The sequence below is a fragment of the Sinocyclocheilus grahami genome, unplaced genomic scaffold, assembly GCF_001515645.1.
Source record: "Sinocyclocheilus grahami isolate Dianchi unplaced genomic scaffold, SAMN03320097.WGS_v1.1 scaffold1.1, whole genome shotgun sequence".
Taxonomy (NCBI): Eukaryota; Metazoa; Chordata; class Actinopteri; order Cypriniformes; family Cyprinidae; genus Sinocyclocheilus; species Sinocyclocheilus grahami.
The window spans coordinates 4,320,862-4,344,556 of NW_015505180.1; the positions used below are offsets into that span (position 1 = coordinate 4,320,862).

The 23,695-nt window shown below is 35.7% G+C and overlaps 1 protein-coding gene and 1 pseudogene across 4 annotated transcripts; both read left to right on the forward strand.

Moving 5' to 3' along the window:
* Positions 1 to 930: 930 nt before the first annotated feature.
* Positions 931 to 8,889, forward strand: recql (RecQ helicase-like). Of its 4 annotated transcripts, none has more exons than XM_016276051.1 (17): positions 931 to 963; positions 1,146 to 1,252; positions 1,517 to 1,570; positions 2,018 to 2,236; positions 2,983 to 3,162; positions 3,250 to 3,356; positions 3,427 to 3,625; positions 3,701 to 3,867; positions 3,957 to 4,032; positions 4,434 to 4,582; positions 4,661 to 4,778; positions 5,298 to 5,436; positions 5,708 to 5,799; positions 5,894 to 6,110; positions 6,203 to 6,329; positions 7,389 to 7,528; positions 8,234 to 8,311. In XM_016276051.1, exons 3-16 carry the CDS (start codon positions 1,555 to 1,557, stop codon positions 7,503 to 7,505), a joined length of 1,923 nt encoding a protein of 640 aa, XP_016131537.1. In that variant the 5' UTR covers positions 931 to 963; positions 1,146 to 1,252; positions 1,517 to 1,554; the 3' UTR covers positions 7,506 to 7,528; positions 8,234 to 8,311. The 4 variants fall into 4 exon arrangements, with proteins under 4 accessions (XP_016131537.1, XP_016131611.1, XP_016131395.1 ...); XM_016276125.1 differs by having other exon boundaries at positions 7,389 to 7,508; positions 8,234 to 8,298; XM_016275909.1 differs by lacking the exon at positions 7,389 to 7,528 and having other exon boundaries at positions 8,234 to 8,889.
* Positions 8,890 to 10,036: 1,147 nt separating this feature from the next.
* LOC107588173 (integrin-alpha FG-GAP repeat-containing protein 2-like) lies at positions 10,037 to 22,121 on the forward strand (annotated as a pseudogene).
* The last annotated feature ends 1,574 nt before the right edge of the window (positions 22,122 to 23,695 follow it).

Sequence of the window (23,695 nt, forward strand, 5' to 3'; positions counted from 1 at the left end):
AACTGTTTTAGACTGTTTTTGCTTAATTGGTTCATATTTCTCTACTGATTCAGACTGATTTTCTTTCTCATCTGTTCTGATGAAAAAAAACGAATCTACATCTTGGATGGCCTGAGGGTGAGTAAGTTTTCAGTGAATTTTCATTTTTGAGTGAACTGTTTCTTTAGTAATGTACATATTTATTTTGTTAATTACATATCATTAATGTTCATTGCATTTTCGTGTAAATGGAGCAGGGAGAGGAAATATCCTGTTCAAAAGAGGGGTGGCAGGAAGAACTAATTTAAAGTGGAGACATTTTTCTTAGGGTCTATGGATCAGGATAGGCAAATGAAAGTATTTCTTGGTTTATAACAGCCTCTTGTGGAGATTGTTGTCATTGCAGCTGATTATATTTTCATCAATAGAAATTTGTTTTAAATGTTTAAAACTATTACAGTCTAAACAAGTGAAGAAAATAATGGATAATATAATTATAAATGATGTGAAAAAATGTGAAAAATAATATTTAATTGCACCTGGTCAGGGTGTTTCCCTGACTTTGGCTCCAGCACTCCTGCAACATTATAGGATGGACAAAATGGAAAATGGATGGAAGTTTTACTTTTTTGTTGACACGGACTACTTACTATACTATACAAGAAAGTCCGTTTTGTCTAGCTGAATGCTATTGTGTATCTCACTAAGCGTTTAGATACAGATTTCAGCAGTAGGTAAAAGTTTACTGGGATAGAATATGCACATTTGTAATGTATACAGAACATTAATTTTTGCAGCAATGTGTTACATATAAACAGAAATTCACATTTGCATATATGTCTGACAGATTTAGATAACTTAATGAATGATGCATTCATTACAGTATTTGGGAGACTCCTCACATTCACAGCACCAAAATATACTGACTTTTATTTTGAAAAATAAAATCCACTTCCTGGTCTCCCACGTTTAACAGTGCTGACGGTGTGTATAATTTATAATACATTTATTACCTAAAACCAATTTACTACCCAGTACCCACAGTAAATCCTCCTTGAAATGCATAAAGGACTAAATTAGTCGTAGTTAATCAGTATGATACGATGACAGTAGGATTGTTTTTCTATTGCTCAAGACTTGTCTCGTCTGGACTCTTGCATTTCCAGTCCCGTGATTGGTCAGTTTCCCGGATAATTGTCGCGTGGGGCAACGAGGACTTCATCTGGAGCAAACAAGAGAAAGTGAGAAGAAGCAGACTTACGATCACTCAAGGGTAAGTTACCAGAAATATTGAACATTATTCGCTTTTGGACATAATTTAGAGGATGCTCGAGTCGTTTAGAAACATGGCATGTATTCCATTACTTGCGTCCATTATCAAATACAACTCTTACAGGCATCAAGCAAAACCATAGTAATAAAAGATGGTAACTACAAAGACAATTTTCCAGTGAAGAAAAGTAAACTTGATTCAATATATATTCTCTAAAAATCTAATCTACAGAAAGCAAAAATAATGATTTACTGTCTCCTACAGTCATCCTCATCTGTGATCTTGAAGAAGAGCTGCATAAAATGGCAAATAATATTGGTAAGTTTCTCTTGTCTCCTCATTCATTATATACACTCTTATATCTTATTATACACACTTGGTTATTTTGTGGTGTAAATACCCACAATTATTTTATTATTATATAATACGTATTTTTAAGTGGAGAGTAATGCATTTAAGGGGGGTGAATGACTTGTCAGGATGTTTCTTAATGCTCCCTTGAGTAAAGCAGGTAAACATACTGGTGTGACTTTCATCATTATATCACTCTGTGAAGCTTGGCTCATTAGAGATGCAGAGGTGAGAGACACAGGGAATACAGCAGCCATAGCTAGAATCTCAAGGGAATACTGTTAAGGGCTTGTGTGTTTTGTAGAAAATGAGTGCATGGACAAGGGTACATGCTCCCTAGTAATGCGTACAAGTGTTTAGTTGAATGTATCAAATCTTAGTGCATAAGACTAAAGAAAGTCCTGTTCTTTGCAGATGATGCTCAAGCAGAACTGGACTCGGTGGAGGCAGAGTTGGAGATGGTGGAACTGCAGATCTCTGAGCTGCTGGAGAAACAGACCAAGCTGAACTCCAGGAAGAACAAACTTCTGCATATCCTGGAGGGAGCCTGCAGCTCGGCCCAGCCCTCTGGATCCTGCAAACCTCCCAAACCGTCATTCAGCAAACAGGACCTACAGCACTACGAGGAGTCAGGTATCACTCATTCACAGTTATCACAGTTAAAAGAACTAGTAAAGTGCTGTTTGCAATACATTTTGTTCCAAAGCAGGTTTGAACCAAAGGTGACTGTGGCGAAGAAGAACCTTTTGAGTTGAATGAGGGTGAAAACCTCAGGAAGAACCAGACTCAGCTGGACCATATTTAAACAAATACTATATGTAGTGATGTATCTCAAATATATAACTTTAATTCAGCAACAACACATTAATATGATCAAAAGTGACATTAAAGACATTTATAATATAAAAGGCCTTTTTAAAAAAATTCCACAGTTTCCACAAAAATATTAAGCAAATATGTTTTCAATAATAAGATATTAATAATAAGAAGTGTTTATTGAGCAGCAAATCAGCATATTGGATTTCTGCATATTGATTTCTGAAGGATCATCTGACACTGAAGACTGGAGTAATTGCTGCAGAAAATAGAATAAATTACATTTTAAAATATATTAAAGTTATATTAAAACAGCTATTTTAAATTGTAGTAATACTTCAAAATATTAAAATTTTTAATTGCATTTTTTTGAACAAATAAAACCCTGGTGCGCATACAGTAAGACACTTATTTAAAAAAATATTCAGAAAAAATCTTCAACTCCAAACTTTTGAGCAGTCTAGCCACCATGGTATATAAGGTTTATGTTTTGGGTAATGAAGGGAAATTACAGAGATATAATGAGGTATCTGTAATTTTTATGCTTGTTGCTTTGTCACCAGATTTCTCATGGTCTAAAGAAGTTCAGGCCAAGCTGTGTAATGTGTTCCAGCTCTCCAAATTTCGTCCCCTGCAACGGGCGGCCATAAATCTCAGCATGTCAGGGAAAGACCTTTTCCTGGTAATGCCCACTGGACGAGGAAAAAGCCTTTGTTACCAACTGCCAGCCCTCTGCTCTAAGGGTATGTGCTCACATATAAATATTTTGGTCAAGAATGTCTTTTGAATGTTAATTCCTGTGCATTTCTTTGCGTGGTTGCATTGATCAGGTTTTACGTTAGTTATCGCCCCGTTGGTGTCTCTAATGGAGGATCAGCTGATGTATCTGAAGTCCATTAATGTCCCGGCAGTAACTGTCAATGCCTCCAGTACAAAGGTACATTATGACGGATGTACTGGACAGTTTTGAGTTACGTACAGGTGCTGATAGTCATGTTCTTCTGCAGGAGGACTCTAAGCAGGTGCTGGCAGGGATGACGGATAAAAACAGCCCCTTCAAATTGCTCTATGTAACCCCAGAGAAAATCGCCAAGAGCAAACTACTGATGTCCAAACTCGAAAAGGCCTACAACATGGGTCTGCTGGCATGCATTGCCGTTGATGAAGTTCACTGCTGCAGTCAGTGGGGGCATGACTTCAGGCCAGGTGAGATTCTTTTTCACCCAGACTGAGTAAAAATTGTATCCCATGATTGAATTTGTCATTTATCCCTTTGCTTAGATTACAAGCTCCTGGGTATCCTAAAGCGCCAGTTCCCCAAAGTTCCGTTGGTCGGACTGACTGCCACAGCAACCAGCAACGTTCTTAAAGACTGCCAGAAGATTCTGTGTGTTCAAGAACCTATCACTCTGACAGCACCGTTTAACAGACCAAACCTTTACTATGAGGTATACACAGCACTTATTTAGCTCATATCACCACTAGAAGAGTGCTGAATAAGCCAGTCAGATCAGAATTTGTCATCTCACTTCTACAGATTCGTTTTAAACATAACGAAGACTGTACCCACCAAATTGCAGAACTGATTAGAGAAAGATACAAAAACCAGTCAGGTAAATCAATTTAATTGCTAAACGGCCCTTCACACCAGGGACGATAACTATAAAGATGTAATAATCGCTCTATTTCTGTGGGAACAGGGATGTCCACTTGATAAACACACAGAGGAACAATATCATTGGAATCACTTCTAGAGTGACTTTTTCCAGCTGATGAACAATGAAAATCAGAATCAGAAATCATTGATTGAGCATTTAAAGTGGCAGACAACATAACAGCAGTGCACAGTCATAATAAACAAAGTTATCATGCATTGGTGTTGAGGCTAATATAGTTATCTTTAGTTATTGTTCTTGGTGTGAACAGGCCTTTATGCTCTCCAAATGTCACAAATCATTTAGTATTTATTTGAAAACCACATAATCAAAATACACAATATATGTTATATTTGCAGGAATCGTGTACGTGTTCTCCCAGAAGGATGCAGAAGTTGTCGCTACAGACCTGCAGAAGAGGAATATTCTTGCTCAGCCGTACCACGCCAGCATGGAGCCTTCAGATAAGTCTCTGGTGCATCAGCGGTGGTCCTCCAAGAAGATCCAGGTTGCAGCTACAGAGTTACTGTTGTTGACTGTTTTTTGTAATATGCCCCCATGTAATGTAAAGTTTGTGTGTGTGTAGGTGGTCGTTGCCACTGTGGCTTTTGGGATGGGCATTGACAAGGCTGATGTGCGATTTGTTATCCATCACACCATCAGCAAATCTATCGAAAATTACTATCAGGAGAGTGGACGTGCAGGTAGGCATCATCCTGGTACTTTTAATGTTTGAGTTTTACTTCACACCAGGCCAACTAATGGTATGAAATGAAAATTCACCCTGTCTATTTTCTGAATTTTTTTTTTTATCATGTTGTGAACAATTCATCCATGCAATGTTTCATTTTTTTTGTCTTTTTATAATTGTTTTGAGATCGCAATTTTTAATACAAATGTCATAATCTTGCAGTGAAATGACAGACTTTTCTCTAGTGGTGCCAGACTTCTCCAATCATTTTGTCTGTTTAAACCCCGCCCCTTTCTTACAGTCGCATTCTCTCATTCAGTTCTGCCTCCATCCAGTGAACAACTGATGGATAGAACAAGCCCTACATTTTAAAACAAAATTCAATAATTTGTTTTACTCTGATACATGCTGCAGTGCGGAAGGAAATATTTATCTGCTTTCCATGCAACTTAAAAAATTTCCAGTAACATGAAATCCAAAAGTACTTTGTACTTTATTCATTAATTAATTAATTTATTTGTTTATATTCCAGGAAGGGATGATGGCTCAGCAGACTGTATTGTATTCTTCGGGTTTGCAGACATCTTCAGAATAAGCACAATGGTTGTGATGGAGAACACTGGGCAGCAGAAGCTAAAGAATATGGTGGCATACTGTCAAAATGTGGACCGGTGAGTCAAAATACACAGGATATGCAGGATACCACTGTTGTTGGTTTCTGAAACTAAGGCATTTTCTGCCTCGTATACTAAGCGATTTTCCGTGAAATCTGTCAACTTGTCATCAGACTGGCTAGACTGCAAATCAGTGCAAAACTCTGGGCTAACGTTGTGTCGTGTGTTCCAGACTTTTAACACTACTTCAGCTTCATGTGGCCTGTCAGTTATATGACTGCTTAAGGGTTGTATTTTTTTAAGACATGACTCTTGTGTGTGCATATAGGTGTCGTCGTGCTATGATGGCCATTCATTTTGATGAAGTTTGGAATGATGACGAGTGCAACCAAATGTGTGATGTCTGTCGGCACGGCAATGGTAAGAATCTCTTAAACACGTTTCTACCAATCTAACTCTACCAGTTTTTGTCAGTTAGGTGAATTATTCAATGGTGAGATTTTTTTTTCTTCAGACTACATCACAATGGACATCACCAAACATGCTCGAGATGTTGTTGCGATAGTAGAAATGGCCAGCTCTATGGATGAAAAGTTGACCCCTCTGAAAGTCTGTGACGCTTGGATGGGAAAAGGGCCCGCTAAGTATCGCAAAACTATAAAGGTCACGTCCCTGTCACGCGTGGAAGTGGAGTCTATTATCATCCACCTTTTGTTGCATGGCTACTTCAGGTATTTTTATATTTGATAGCTTAAGTACAATTATATTAACTACTTTGTATTTTTAGTTTTGTTCTTTAACTCTGTTCTCTTTCATTCATAAGTGAGGACTTTAGCTTCACTCCCTACACAACGCACTTCTACTTGAAGTTGGGGCGTAAGGCAGCTCTCCTGAAAAATGGCAATCACTCCATCACTATGAAGATGAGGAGAGGGATGTCACACGCTACTGTAAGAGTCCACAAATTCAGCAGACGTTTTCATATTTCATGTGCAAGTGCTCCTGGTTTTTTCAATGATTCTAGCAAATTCTAGATTTAAGCTTTTTTTAATGGTTGTATGAGTGTTAATACTTTCCTGAACTTCTTTCAGTGGTGACAATTGGCCAGATTCAATCCAAACTCTTCTGATTCTTTTATTTGTTACATTTATGCTACTTGGTAATAAAAATATTTATTGTATTTGCTCAATTTTAACTGAACATTTGTTTAATTCAGTGTTGTGTATCAAATTTGAGAGTATATGTATTGAATCTGGCCTTTGGTCTCTGTTCTGTAGTATTTGCTGATCTTTTGTGTTTATCTGTAGCTCTTCCAGTCTTATTGCGTTTCAGGTAGATGCCATCAGAGTGTTTGAAAGCTGAATCACAGTTCACTTAGTCAAAATGCTTTTTAGTAACTAGCAACTTACACATTCATAAAGTGTTTTCTTAGTTTGATTTCCAACATTGTAATGTTAACCCCAAACTACCGTGAGTTAATTTTAAATTAAGGAAACACAATTAGTTACTGTTTTTACACTATTAGTTACAATTTATTTATTTTAGACTTATACTGGAAGTTTTCTGTGCAATAGATCATACTGTGTTTTAAACTTCTCTCATTAGAAAAGCTTGAGAAGGCAGAGAAAACCACTCCAAAAGAATATTGTCTCCAAAAAGTGAGGGATTTCGGAATATCAATGTGGTCCAGTTGATGCAAAACCAAATTGGACTTCCTTTCAGTTTAAATGGCTCACAGATGATGTATTTATCACCCTCTAAACAACCCTGTCCCAGCAGTCATTGTGGAGTTGGATCAGCTACAAACAACGGCCCACTGTGTACATCACGTAATACAAGCCTTTTCTCATCATGAGTGAAACCTCTTCTGTTGAGGGTGTCGCTTCATCTACATGATCCCTCAACATGTAGTAACCCCTTTTATCTCTTGTGTTCCTACAGTTTCTAGTGCCGACCTATCCAAATGACTTTTTTTATAGTTTTTAAAGAGCTGTTGTGCCGCCCCACAGGTAAAGAAAGTGTCAGAAAGTGCTGCGGAGAAAAGTAGCGCCAAAGTAAAAGGAAAAAGACCTGCTGACAGTGACTACAGAAAATCAGGGGTCAAGAAAGTCAAGACTCTTCTCTAGTTCGTAAGGAGAAGAACTAAAAAGTACAGTTCATGTATTCCATATTCGCAAAACAAAAGCATGTAGACATTGCCTAAGAAACATTCAAGAGTTTAATGAGGGAAACATCTACCATCTACCATCTATCTTCCTGCTTGTGCTTATGTTTATGATAGTCACCTATCATGATGTTTATTGCATTCACCTCAAAACTCATATATTATTTCTTGGCTATGAAATATGCTTAATATATTCCATGGTGTGTTGATTTGCATGTTGTGTTGTAGACAAAATGAACATTACAATTGAAACTAACCGTCTTAAAAAGATAGTTCACCCAAAAATGAAAATTGTCATAATTTACGCACCCTTAAGTTGTTCCAAACTTGTATGACTTTCTTCTTCTGAACACAAATGGAGATATTTTGAGAATGTTGGAAACCAAACAGTTAATGGTAAATATTAACTTCCATACTGGAAAAAAAAAATACTATGGAAATTGATGGCTACTGCCAACTGTTTGGTTACCAGCATTCTGAAAAAAATATCTTTGTGTTCAGCAGAAGAAAGAAGGTCATATCAGTTTGTGAAATGTGGAGGGTGAGTATGTAATGACAGAATTTTAATTTTTTGGGTGAACCGTGACTTTAATGTTTTGCGTGGGCCATTAACTCCCTCTCTAGTTTTGCATTTCTCTTAAAGGCCGCTCTATTAGTAATAACAATTTGTAATTTCTTCTCTTTCCTCAGGATGAGACACAAGAGGAAGTTGAGACAGCGTTGATTGATGTGTCCAACATGGCTGTTCAGAGGCATAACAAAACTAAAATCCATAAGAATCACCAAAACATGGAGAAGAGACTTGCTCAAAACCACATCGAAAGTCTTGCTTCGGAAGCAAGCGAGTATGTAAAGCCAACCTCAGTATTTGAGGTTGATGTCAAGGTTAACCTCGTAGAAGAACAGAACTGTGCAAGTGAAGAAGAGAAGGGTCTTAAAAACTCCCCCGAACAGCAGTCTTCATCACCGAAAAGGAGGCAAAAACAACCATTAACTCAGAACTGTGCTGCTAATGCTGACCAGATGAAGACAGATCTTGTTAGCGCTCCTTCTGAGCTCTCTATCATCTCTGCAGGTGCTGTGGAGGAGCTACATCATCTGCGCAATTACTATAGCAAACAGTTAAGACGGATCAACTGTATTTCCCATGAGCACTTGCAAAGCTCCCAGCCTGGGATGCTGACGTGTATGAGAGAGCCCTTCAAAAGCCTCCGTTTTCCATTGAGGACGACCATAGCCAGAGGTGCCAGAAAAGTATGGACTCGTGTTAGTATGAGGAGAAAGCTCATACAGTGAATTATGTTCCTTTTGATTTGTGTTGTGTAAACCTGACCTAATTTTTTCCCCCAGTGGTTTGAAGATGTAAATCTTTTTGTTAAATAAACTTATTTGGTTGATTCTGACTAGAGTACTTTTAGACCTCATGTTGTCAAAGTTTTAACTGCTACTAGTTGTAACTGCTATTGTGGTAATTACAAAAACTAAATTCCCTCTAAAAGGTGATAATTACTTTAATTTTACCCTCATATTTCACCTCTTTCTAACCACTGTGATTAGTTGCCAGATTTGATTTTATAAAACTTGATTGGTTAGGATTTTAGAGTCAATGTCATTTGGTGTCATTTATACAGCAAGCCTTCCTTATTGTCTATTATTTTTGACATAGGATAATCAGTTACATATGTACAATTCACCAAAAGATCAGTGACAGAAAAATATAGAAAATATTTGAAACAAGTATTGTTTTATTTTGACTTTTGTGTCAGCAGTGCATTAATAGCAAATCCTCAATGGTAGTTACCTCCCACTTGAGATCTAATAGGCCTACAGGGAAAGGGGTTTTGAAAATGCAATTTATTACAATTATTGTGAGTAAATGTTAATGAAATCTTACTTACACAAGTGGACAGAACCAGGCTACCGTTCAAGTCTGGGATTGGTAAGATTTTTTTGCACGAAAGAAGTCCAAAGCTGAGCATAAGGTATTATTTGATCAAAAATACAATAAAACCAGTAATAATGTGAAATATTACAATTTAAATTAACCATCTTTATTATAATCAATAAACTCTATTTGTTTTTCAGCGGCCATTACTCCAGTCTTCAGTGTCACACGATCCTTCAGAAGTCATTCAAATATGCTGATTTGGTGCTCATTTATTATTATTATTATTATCAGTGCTGAAAACTGTTGTGCAGCTTCATATTTTTGAGGAAACCGTGATACATTTTTTCCCAGGATTCTCTGGTATATAGAAAGTTCAAAAGAACAACGTTTATTTTAAATAGAAATACTTTAGATTATATATGTCTTTAATGTCACTTTTTTTATCAATCTAATGCACCCTTGCTGAATAAAAAAAAAATATATATATATACAAAAACAGACTATCGGCACCACAGTGACCACGGACTTTTATTTTGAAACGATGAAGCCCGAACAGATCATCATGTGCATTTGTTTGTACTGGATGGGGAGTGTTCAGTAGAAGTGTTGCTCAGATATGACTTGTTTTAGCTGCTGATTTTGACAGGCCATGCGCTCGGTCAGTTATGTGCAGCGCGTGAGTTTAGACTTCACGGGAACAATCTTTCCTCACGCCATCTGTCTTGGAGATGCAGACAACGACTCGGTAAGTTCCAAGTGTTTGCATGTGTGACAGATGTTAGTTTAAATGACTCGGTTTATCATAACTGCAGCCATGTCATAGGACTAGTATTTTTAGGGCTTTCATATTCACTATTATTTGATACAGTAGCATGAGATAAATCAGATGTGGATGTTTTTTCTGCAGTTGAATGAGCTGGTGGTGGGAGACACTAGTGGGAAGCTGTACATCTATAAAAATGATGACTGTAAGCCCTGGATCACGAGGACATGTGTGGGCATGGTGAGGAGCATGACCATGTAGTTGGTAAATTATGAATCATGTCATGATGAATATATTTGATTATGAAAATGAATGATGCTGTGTTTATTCCTAGTTTTTCTTTCTCTTCTTCCCTCTACAAGGGAAGGACTGGTGGTATCATGGTATAATGATGGTTTTAGCTGATAAAACCATTGTATTGATTAGTGAACACTGCATTCATGTAGGTATTTACATAGTATCAGTTAAGTTTCAGATATTATTAATACATTTATTCAATCAATTATTGGTAAGGGAGTGAGACCAGTAGATATTATTAATACTGGTATATATCTTATCTCTATATCTATGTCTTATATAAATATATTAATCTATTGATTATTTACTTTACTATTTAACATATATTAATATATAATCAATTAATTTAAATAATTGATAAGTGTAATTTTTAATTAATGATCAACATATAATATATATATTATTTATTTTTGGTCATTACCTTCCAGATTTGTTTTTCATAACTACATTTAAAAAAACATTGTCATGCCATGGTTCTTTTTTTTATTTTTTAAATAAGTGTTATTTTGTTAGTGTTAAATCTTTCATACTTCATACTCACATTTGTAACATGGCTTTGTTTCTGCACTGGCAGAACTTTGTTGTGGCAGTTGGTGCAGAGGGCTGGTTTCACCTGTTTGATATCAGCGCTGCTGCAGCCAAATCAGACTCCTCAAGTCAGCAGGATGGTTCGATCGGGGACGAGCAGAAGCCCAGTTACACCCAGCACATCCCCGCCAATACCAAAGTGATGCTCATCAGTGATGTTGGTGAGGAGTTTGCATAAGACATGCTCAAATATTTCTAAACCTTTTCAAATCCAGTGAACATTGAAGTTTTTGTGCACATGTAAGATGGAGACGGGCGCTGTGAGCTTGTCGTTGGCTACACGGACCGGGTGGTGCGGGCGTTCAGGTGGGAGGAACCTTCTGATGCTTCAGATTTGAGTTCTGGTCAGATGGTCTTACTGAAGAAATGGCTTCTGGAGGGTCAGGTACTGAAGTAGATGCATCAGACATCAGGTCAACATGAAGTCAAACTATTATAGCCTTTTCTTCTGTTTTCACCAGGTTGACAGTCTCTCGGTTAACCCAAGTATCCAGAAGGTCTCCCTGAACTAATGGTATCTCAGCCTGGCTGTGGCTATGCTATTCTGTTGTGCTCTTGGACACAAGAGGGCGTTGCAGGACCTGGGGATGAAAACACAGCAACTCCTAGCAGGTGAGAGAATCACAATGAGGGTTAAAGGGTTAGTTCACCCAAAAATGAAAATTAGCTTGTGTTTTACTCACCCCCGAGGCATCCTAGGTGTATATGACTTTCTTCTTTCAGACGAATCCAGTCAGAGTTATATAAAAAACTGTCTTTGATCATTCAAGCTGTTTAATGCCACTCAGCGGGTGTTGCATTGCTTCAGTCCAAAAGAACTTAAATAAAAAATCACCCATCCATAAAAAAAGTCTCACACGGCTCCGGGGGGTGAACAAAGCTAGATTAAAGTGATTATTACGTTTTGAATATGGATATTTTTCTTACAAAAACGCATGGATTCGCTACAGAAGGCCTTTGTTCACCCCCCGGAGCCGTGTGAGACACTTTTTTTTTATGGATGGGTGATTTTTATTTAAGTTCTTTTCGACTGAAGCAATGCAACACCCGCTGAGTGGCGTTAAACGGCTTGAAAGATCAAAGACAATTTTTTATATAACTCCGACTGAATTCGTCTGAAAGAAGAAAGTCATATACACCTAGGATGCCTCGGGGGTGAGTAAAACGCAGCCTAATTTTCATTTTTGGGTGAACTAACCCTTTAATGTTATAGCAGTGCTAAATAATTCAGAGCAGAACTGGCTTTTGGAGTAACTCAGCTTGTGTATGTCCTTCCAGAGACGTTGTCCTTCATCTTACCACCGGACGCATCCATAACAAGAACGTGTCCACTCATTTGATAGGCAGCATTTGCAGAGGTACTGTACTGTGTCACTCGCAGCACGCATATCTTTATAAACTTTGCAGCTGGCAGAATAAAGTATGCAGATTAAATAATAAGATTCAGTCACTAGTAGTTCAGATTTTTACTTGCTCTCCCAACATTTTCACATCATAAATAACGATTCACAATGTATTGGTACCATGTTCGTTATTGAACGTTATTGAGATTTGTTTAAGTTTAATTTTATTTGTCATTATTTGATGTATAATTATGCATGCTAACCCCCCTCCCCTTGTCATCTAAAGCATAACTTTATATTGAAAAATCCTTTTTCTTTAGCAAATCTCAAAATTAATATCCATTTTCATTCTGTACATTATAATGTTGTGATGTCTAAATTCAAACTGACTTTAGCTTTTTTTGTTATTTTTAATTTACTTCGACAAAATAGTAAATAATTTCTAATTTAATTAATGGCTACATGTATTGCTTATTGGCAATAACATGAAAATAATAATCAAATTATTAAAAAATAAATTATATATATAATTATTTATGTGCTTATTTATTTTAATAAAATAAAATTATTTTAATTATTTTTTATGTGTATAATATATTTATTTTATTACTATTTAATTATATTAAAGTTTATAATTATATAAAATGTTTAGAATTATATAACTAACTATACAAATTATATAAATTAAATAATATAATCATTTAGTTTATTTTAATAAAATCTAAAAATGAAATATGAAATTGTGTATGTAATGTATTTATATTAAGATGTATTTTATTTTAATATCGGTCTATCGCTAATCACAAATCATTTTCACAGTTTCAACAAACTTAATGAAGGATGTTGTTTTCGTTCTCCGTAGTTTCTAAGGATGATTCGTCTAAAGGTGGCTTGTTTGCTCTTTGCACACTAGACGGTGAGTCCAGATATTAGTCCACCACCACATGTCAAAGGCTATTTGATGAAGGGAGAAGAACATGAGCCCAGTGTGACAGACCAAAGCACACGCTGTGTTTTTTGGTCACTCTGGGCTCTGGGTGTCTTCATACTCTGGGTGTATGAAGATTGGCTTTTTACTCTAAAAGTGTAGGCTTGTTCTTCACGGCCACTCAGTTACACAGCACAAATTTAACCCTAGTGTTGTTTTGTTTGAACAGCACTGGATTGATGTTATTGATTGGTTAGCTGTTGTTGTTTTTCATTAGCTGTTGTGGTTGTTTTTCGTTGAATGGTGGTGTTCCAGGAACGCTGAAGCTCATGGACCGCTCTGAGAAGCTCTTGTGGTCTGTGCAAGTGGACCACCAGCTTTGTGCCCTCCAGAAGCTGGAAGTCACTGTAAGTGTGATGATGGCGCCAAAAACTATCCAAGTTGATGTTAAATGACACTTAAAAATGTTTATTGCATTGCATACAAAATATCAAACCAAGTTTCATCTGCAAAGAAATGATGCTAGAGCTTTTCTATGTACATGTTTCATAAATGTTTAGCTACCAGAAAAATACAAAAACCTGCACTACCTGATGTGTATTGTAGTTTTTTGTGTATTTATTCAGTGTGATGGGAGAGAGGAAGTGGTGGCCTGTGCCTGGGACGGCCAAACTTACATCATCGATCACGCACGTATGGTGGTCCACTTCCAGTTTGATGAAAATGTGAATGCATTCTGTGGCGGTGAGCTTCTCTTATAGTCTTTATCAGTCTTTATCCGTCAGCATTTTAGGACCATATTTACCTTTAAACCAAAAAGAAAGAATTTGATAATAATTGAGCACCAGATCAGCACAGAATGATTTCTAAAGGATCATGTGACACTGAAAACTGGAGAAATGGCTGCTGGAAATTCAGCTCTGCCATCACGAGAATAAATTACATTTTAAAATATATTCAAATATTAAAAACAGTTATTCATTTTATAATTAAATTGTAATACTATTTTAAGATGCTACTGTTTTTACTGTATTTTCGACTTCTTTAAAAAAAATATTAAAGAGAGTATTTATTCTATTTTTAACAATCATAAAGTCTCACACGGCTCCGGGGGGTGAACAAAGGCCTTCTGTAGCGAATCCATGCGTTTTTGTAAGAAAAATATCCATATTCAAAACGTAATAATCACTTTAATCTAGCTTTGTTCACCCCCCGGAGCCGTGTGAGACACTTTTTTTTTTATGGATGGGTGATTTTTATTTAAGTTCTTTTCGACTGAAGCAATGCAACACCCGCTGAGTGGCGTTAAACGGCTTGAAAGATCAAAGACAATTTTTTATATAACTCCGACTGAATTCGTCTGAAAGAAGAAAGTCATATACACCTAGGATGCCTCGGGGGTGAGTAAAACGCAGCCTAATTTTCATTTTTGGGTGAACTAACCCTTTAATGTTATAGCAGTGCTAAATAATTCAGAGCAGAACTGGCTTTTGGAGTAACTCAGCTTGTGTATGTCCTTCCAGAGACGTTGTCCTTCATCTTACCACCGGACGCATCCATAACAAGAACGTGTCCACTCATTTGATAGGCAGCATTTGCAGAGGTACTGTACTGTGTCACTCGCAGCACGCATATCTTTATAAACTTTGCAGCTGGCAGAATAAAGTATGCAGATTAAATAATAAGATTCAGTCACTAGTAGTTCAGATTTTTACTTGCTCTCCCAACATTTTCACATCATAAATAACGATTCACAATGTATTGGTACCATGTTCGTTATTGAACGTTATTGAGATTTGTTTAAGTTTAATTTTATTTGTCATTATTTGATGTATAATTATGCATGCTAACCCCCCTCCCCTTGTCATCTAAAGCATAACTTTATATTGAAAAATCCTTTTTCTTTAGCAAATCTCAAAATTAATATCCATTTTCATTCTGTACATTATAATGTTGTGATGTCTAAATTCAAACTGACTTTAGCTTTTTTTGTTATTTTTAATTTACTTCGACAAAATAGTAAATAATTTCTAATTTAATTAATGGCTACATGTATTGCTTATTGGCAATAACATGAAAATAATAATCAAATTATTAAAAAATAAATTATATATATAATTATTTATGTGCTTATTTATTTTAATAAAATAAAATTATTTTAATTATTTTTTATGTGTATAATATATTTATTTTATTACTATTTAATTATATTAAAGTTTATAATTATATAAAATGTTTAGAATTATATAACTAACTATACAAATTATATAAATTAAATAATATAATCATTTAGTTTATTTTAATAAAATCTAAAAATGAAATATGAAATTGTGTATGTAATGTATTTATATTAAGATGTATTTTATTTTAATATCGGTCTATCGCTAATCACAAATCATTTTCACAGTTTCAACAAACTTAATGAAGGATGTTGTTTTCGTTCTCCGTAGTTTCTAAGGATGATTCGTCTAAAGGTGGCTTGTTTGCTCTTTGCACACTAGACGGTGAGTCCAGATATTAGTCCACCACCACATGTCAAAGGCTATCTGATGAAGGGAGAAGAACATGAGCCCAGTGTGACAGACCAAAGCACACGCTGTGTTTTTTGGTCACTCTGGGCTCTGGGTGTCTTCATACTCTGGGTGTATGAAGATTGGCTTTTTACTCTAAAAGTGTAGGCTTGTTCTTCACGGCCACTCAGTTACACAGCACAAATTTAACCCTAGTGTTGTTTTGTTTGAACAGCACTGGATTGATGTTATTGATTGGTTAGCTGTTGTTGTTTTTCATTAGCTGTTGTGGTTGTTTTTCGTTGAATGGTGGTGTTCCAGGAACGCTGAAGCTCATGGACCGCTCTGAGAAGCTCTTGTGGTCTGTGCAAGTGGACCACCAGCTTTGTGCCCTCCAGAAGCTGGAAGTCACTGTAAGTGTGATGATGGCGCCAAAAACTATCCAAGTTGATGTTAAATGACACTTAAAAATGTTTATTGCATTGCATACAAAATATCAAACCAAGTTTCATCTGCAAAGAAATGATGCTAGAGCTTTTCTATGTACATGTTTCATAAATGTTTAGCTACCAGAAAAATACAAAAACCTGCACTACCTGATGTGTATTGTAGTTTTTTGTGTATTTATTCAGTGTGATGGGAGAGAGGAAGTGGTGGCCTGTGCCTGGGACGGCCAAACTTACATCATCGATCACGCACGTATGGTGGTCCACTTCCAGTTTGATGAAAATGTGAATGCATTCTGTGGCGGTGAGCTTCTCTTATAGTCTTTATCAGTCTTTATCCGTCAGCATTTTAGGACCATATTTACCTTTAAACCAAAAAGAAAGAATTTGATAATAATTGAGCACCAGATCAGCACAGAATGATTTCTAAAGGATCATGTGACACTGAAAACTGGAGAAATGGCTGCTGGAAATTCAGCTCTGCCATCACGAGAATAAATTACATTTTAAAATATATTCAAATATTAAAAACAGTTATTCATTTTATAATTAAATTGTAATACTATTTTAAGATGCTACTGTTTTTACTGTATTTTCGACTTCTTTAAAAAAAATATTAAAGAGAGTATTTATTCTATTTTTAACAATCATAAAAATTGTTTTACATTAATCTTTTCTAAAAAAAAAAACTAAGGGTATTACTTATGTGAATGTGAGCATTAAATGTGCTTAAATGTAATTAATGTTTCTTTAAAAACTGCATAATACAAGTAATGCTTAAAACTACGAACAAGAAGACTGCTTTTCTCTTAATTGTAATATATGTTAATACAAGACATCTGCAGGGTGGAAAATATCACTTAGCATTTCTGTACTTCTCTCTTTCACTTCTGCTTGTACCTTCCCGTTCTTTTTATCACCTTTTTTCCCCTCTCTTTTTCTAATTTTGTGCTGCACATCGGTGATGTATTGAAATTGTTGCATTAAGAGGATTAAATTGATAGATGTGTTGCTCACAGAAACATCATGACTTGCATTCATGTTGACACTGAAGGGCACTGACTCATGTACAACAAAGCCTCACACAGTACGGATAGTGTTTTATCAGCTCATACACCTGTGTCTTCATTTTCATCTTGTGAAAATGCAGAACGCAAATGTGGAGGCAGCGTGCGCTCATTAAAATGCAGCCCCAGTCTCTGTGAGTCTGCTGTATGATGGGAATGTCCAGGAGAGGTGCTGCGCTTTCAAGCAAGGCCTCTCCGGAGAAAAACATATTCTAATGCTAAACAGATCAGACGCCGTGTGAAACGTTACGTGGCCTTGTCCGTACAACCACGGTGGATTCCTGATTGGTCATTTCCATTTGAAAGTGTAAACAAAAATGCAGAGGTGTAGTTTGATTGAATAAGCATTCATTCAGGCTTATCACACAAAAGTGTTGATCGATAGTTTTTATATTAGCTAGTTTAGTAAACAGAGCTTTTGCATAAATTTCCATATTTGATACTATCTTTTGTGTCCAATTCAAACATTAAGCAACAGGTGGTAACTCAAGTAGCTATCAATGTAAACTGCTCAACCACGTTCATTTTTGATGTTATATTGACACGTCTCGGTCATTTCTAAACCATAAGACTGATTTCTGGTAAGGAACAGTCTTATGGTTTAGAAATGACCGAGACGTGTCAATATAAACCATAAGACTGATTTCTGGTAAGGAACAGTAACCTTTACATTTATTTACTTTACATTTATATGTAGGCAGTAAAGAACAAGAATACATTTTCATTAAACTTTTATTTTGAATATAAAATATAAAAAAAAAATGGGGGAAAATTTTTTTTATATATATATATATATATATCTCCGGAGAAAAACATATTCTAATGCTAAACAGATCAGACGCCGTGTGAAACGTTACGTGGCCTTGTCCGTACAACCACGGTGGATTCCTGATTGGTCATTTCCATTTGAAAGTGTAAACAAAAATGCAGAGGTGTAGTTTGATTGAATAAGCATTCATTCAGGCTTATCACACAAAAGTGTTGATCGATAGTTTTTATATTAGCTAGTTTAGTAAACAGAGCTTTTGCATAAATTTCCATATTTGATACTATCTTTTGTGTCCAATTCAAACATTAAGCAACAGGTGGTAACTCAAGTAGCTATCAATGTAAACTGCTCAACCACGTTCATTTTTGATGTTATATTGACACGTCTCGGTCATTTCTAAACCATAAGACTGATTTCTGGTAAGGAACAGTCTTATGGTTTAGAAATGACCGAGACGTGTCAATATAAACCATAAGACTGATTTCTGGTAAGGAACAGTCTTATGGTTTAGAAATGACCGAGACGTGTCAATATAAACCATAAGACTGATTTCTGGTAAGGAACAGTCTTATGGTTTAGAAATGACCGAGACGTGTCAATATAAACCATAAGACTGATTTCTGGTAAGGAACAGTCTTATGGTTTAGAAATGACCGAGACGTGTCAATATAAACCATAAGACTGATTTCTGGTAAGGAACAGTAACCTTTACATTTATTTACTTTACATTTATATGTAGGCAGTAAAGAACAAGAATACATTTTCATTAAACTCAATAAACTTTTATTTTGAAAAAAAAAAAAAAAAAAAAAATGGGGGAAAATTTTTTTTATATATATATATATATATAAAAACTTTTACTATATTTCTATACTGCTACTATATTACTGTATTGACCAATCATAATTTAGGACTGGAGATTGAAAATCAAATTATATTAATCAAATCATGGTTATATATCTATTATAAAATCAAATATATTGAAATGCTTTGTTATTTGCTATCATTGTCATAATTCTTATTATGTTAATCACTGGTTGATGATGCAGTTTATTTAGTATTAGTATAAAATTGTTATTATGATAAATGTTATTGAATGTGAATAAATATATATATATATATATATATATGTGTGTGTGTAGATGTGTGTGTATTTACAATAAAAAATAGACAATATTATATATTATAATATTTATTATTTTTATAATAAATATTATTGTTTAATATAATAATATTTTGACATGTAGTAATATAGGGCTGTATTTACTAACAACTTGCATCAGGGCAAACCCTGGAGTTAAAAAAAACTTTAAGATTATTACATGCAGTAAAAAATCAACAATGAAAAGACATGGACTTGGTTATTTTTGCGGCTGACCTTATTCCATATGCATTTGTAGGAGTTTCCCTTTCAGATGCGATATATTTATGGGAGGAGAGCATTTTTTAAAAATCAGCGTGATATTCTAAGGTTTGCAGTAGTCAGTTTACTGGCATTTGAGCTATTATCTAATACCCCAAAAAGCATGTCTTAACTGTCTTAACTAAACTAGTTGCTAATTTGATTTTGGTAGATTGCGTGGGTCATTATGGAAACAATCTGGCTGCATCTCTGGTCTTTAATTTGTGAATTGTCAGTAGATCACCTGAAGATTCACCTAGAATCACCTGTAGAACTTTCCACTCCCATCAGCACTGTTCTGTGCATCTCACACTAATTTGCCTGTTTATTAAATCTGTCCCACAGTCTTTAATGTAAAATGATCTCTTTATCATGGTCTTATTTTCTCCATTAGGCCAGTATGCTTGTAAAGATGGAAGGAACAGCCCTTGCCTGGTCTACGTGAGCTTTAACCATAAGATCTATGTGTACTGGAGAGTGGAGCTGGAGAGGATGGAGCCCACCAACCTGCTGAGTGTGCTGGAAGAGAGACCCGAGTATCCAGACCTGCTTCACAGACTGGGAGTGGGTGAGTGGACGTCTGTCTGTGTGTGTGATCATTTGTAGAGCTCAACATTGCTCACATGATCATCTGGAGAAGCATGGGAAAAATATATATGCCAATATATAATTTATGAAACGCATGCATTTTAGTGTTGAAACTAGGGATGCACTGCTATTTTGCTGAAATGATGGTCGATAATGGTTAAGAGAGATGATAATATGATTCAATGAATTCAATTTTTTTTATTGCTTTAAACTCCAGTCTAGAATTTTACTGTGTAAAATGGCAACCTGGCAGACAAAAAATATCTCTGGTGTAAAAATAACCCAGCACAGATGCCGTTCTTCTGAAAGTGTTTTGTGTGAAGTCCACCGCTGAGGCTGAAGAGACTTTTGAACTCGTGTCACATCATTTCAATTTCTTGAGACGCGGCACAATTTGCCTTCGTATTCGAAAGCGTTTGACTGGGCTGAAGGGGGGTCAGGACATTCTGCTCACTCAGACTCCTGCCACATGCACAGTTGTTAATGAAAAGCCAGCGTGACTTCCTGGGGCCACTGTTAATTATTCATCTTCTGAGTCTGATGTGCTCCCACAACGTGATTTTCAAAGCGTGATTAGCTTACCGTGCCACGGGACGCAGCCACCCTGGACGCCTGCAGGTGAGAGGAATCACAAAAGATGGAGAGGTATAGTGGGTGATGATTCGTGAAGTTTTTGGGGATAAACTATAGGTGGAGATTCATGCCAAATGAGACCCATAAGGCCAATAAATGGGTAATATTTTATATTATTTTTTCTTATTCTTTTATTTCTTATATTACTTATTTATTTAGTTAGTTATTTATACTTTCGTAATGTTTAACACATGTGTTTTTCTTTTTATTTCCAGGTTAATTGCTGACTTTTTGATTCCCAGATGGAACATTTCAAAATTAGGGTTGATTAGACGCGGCACAATTTGCCTTCGTATTCGAAAGCGTTTGACTGGGCTGAAGGGGGGTCAGGACATTCTGCTCACTCAGACTCCTGCCACATGCACAGTTGTTAATGAAAAGCCAGCGTGACTTCCTGGGGCCACTGTTAATTATTCATCTTCTGAGTCTGATGTGCTCCCACAACGTGATTTTCAAAGCGTGATTAGCTTACCGTGCCACGGGACGCAGCCACCCTGGACGCCTGCAGGTGAGAGGAATCACAAAAGATGGAGAGGTATAGTGGGTGATGATTCGTGATGTTTTTGGGGATAAACTATAGGTGGAGATTCATGCCAAATGAGACCCATAAGGCCAATGTCTTTACCAATAAATGGGTAATATTTTATATTCTTTTTTCTTATTCTTTTATTTCTTATATTACTTATTTAGTTAGTTATTTATACTTTCGTAATGTTTAACACATGTGTTTTTCTTTTTATTTCCAGGTTAATTGCTGACTTTTTGATTCCCAGATGGAACCTTTCAAAATTAGGGTTGATTAAATATTAAGTAGTAGATTGGAGAGTTTGTTTTAGTTGAATTTTACTGAATCTGTAAAATAACTATATTATGCAAATGTATTCAAAGGGATATTTTAAAAAGCATTAGCAGGCATGAATTAATATTGAGGCTTTTGGAGCTCTGATTAATGTTCTTTGTGGCATTTCCAAAATATCTTCGATGAGTCTAAAATGGATTCTGACAACAAAAAGGTCTCCGTTCGTGCCCATTTTTAAAAAATGTATAATTAATTTACGCAGTGCTTTCTATTCACACCCACATACACGCACATGCAGGCTTGAAATAAGCTTTGGTTTGTTTCTACACTGTCTTCAGTGTTTTGCATACTGCTGGAAAGATGAGAATCATCACCAAACGAGCATAAAACTCTGGGGGTGTGTGTTTGTGCACCTTACAGAGATCAGTGACACAGTAGCGGTTCGGAAACTCATTGGAGACATGCTATATGGGAACATAGTGAAAGACGACAGAATGAATCACGACTCATGAACACGACTCTTCATTTCTGTAAATAGACTTTTAATAAAACTACATCACGATATTTCCTCTGTGTCTTTGTCTCATTTTGCTACATTTACAACTGCTTTTCAGTCCGTTCATTCGTCAGTGTTTCCTTTCTGACCATTTGAAGCCATTTTGATCAGGAGGTTCTATTGAAATCGGTGGAATACATGCAGTATATTTTCATAGCCCCTTCACAAAAAATAATGATACTGTTATATAGTATATTACATTACACAAAATGGTAAGCTGGTTTATTTAAAAATCCCATTATTAATATATAATAGTTACATATATTGATTATATTTAAATTATATTGTTATATAGTCACTATAAAATAAATGCATTTTTTTTTATTAATAATGCCCCCATTAATTGTCATACCTCCATGTAATAATAATAATAAAATCACAACCATTAAAATGTATATATATATATATATATATATACACAAAAATAATAGTAATTATTATTATATAAAAAGGTATATATATATATATATATATATACACCTTTTTTAAATAATAATAATTATTATTATTACTATTATTATTGTCCCTTCTTGCTATTCAATCATTATTAAATTATTTAACTAATTCGGGTTGTGTTGATGTTGCCATTTTTGCCACATCTTTAATATAATTTCCATCTTGTTATTCTCTTGTAATATGCCTCATCAATTTTTTGTGACATCATTATGATGAGAAAACAACAGCACAAACATCTGTATTAGCAACAGATTGAATTCATTCTTTGATGTTTTGTAGTTTAATTGGTTTACTTAACTTTAAAACATTCTATACCGTTTCATAAAATTACAGAAATCAATTTTATATGATCAAAATTCTAAAAGATGCTCAGCGATAGCACAAGGAACTTTTAGTTGACATCCTGATGTAAGATCCCTCACAGCCCATTATTTGGAACCTTATTTTTAGGTTCCACCCTGTAAAATTTCTTGCCATTTTGTAAATAATTAATAAAGTTGAAATATCTGAGCTTGAGACTGTTTCTGAAAGTCTGGTGAAGTCTTTTATAGAAATACTTCTTAACGCAGAGATGTATGTACAAAGCTCAAAAGGTATTGTGTAATGGAATTTATTCGTATAGTTTCAGTTTTGATTAGTTTCAGAGGTATTGATCATTACTGAGTGATGTGTATCTCCAGGTGATAAGCAATAGCCAGAAATAGAGCTGTAGGCCTATGCTTTCCAGGGAAAGATTGAAATCCTTGTGTCTGTCATGTAGGAGAAGCCCAGGGGGAGGATTCAGTGTCCCACCCCCTGCTCTGAGCCTGTGGATCTTCATGCATTATCGATGCATTATGAAGATCCTTTGCTTTAGAGAGTAGAGGAGGACACATTGATTTCAGCTTTTACTTTTGTGTGTGTTTACTTCAGGGCAGGAGCAATGTTGGGCTCAGGTGTCATCATGCATTATGAGGTTTCCTGCTGCTGAGGAGGGAGGACAGATTAAAGTCTGTGTCCGTGTCTGCAAATTCAGTTGTACTGAAACATTGTCAGTCCCATGTGTGTCTGCCCTTGAGGCATATCTGAGTTCTGTCTGCGCTGCAGTTTACCGCACAACACTGGGGATTTATGAGTTCT

Excerpts from the sequence above, each read along its gene's own strand:
- recql (XM_016275909.1), top strand. Across the intron at positions 3,868-3,956 it reads GACCAAACCTTTACTATGAG|ATTCGTTTTAAACATAACGA; the intron begins GTATACACAGCA and ends TCACTTCTACAG. Across the intron at positions 4,033-4,433 it reads AAGATACAAAAACCAGTCAG|GAATCGTGTACGTGTTCTCC; the intron begins GTAAATCAATTT and ends TTATATTTGCAG.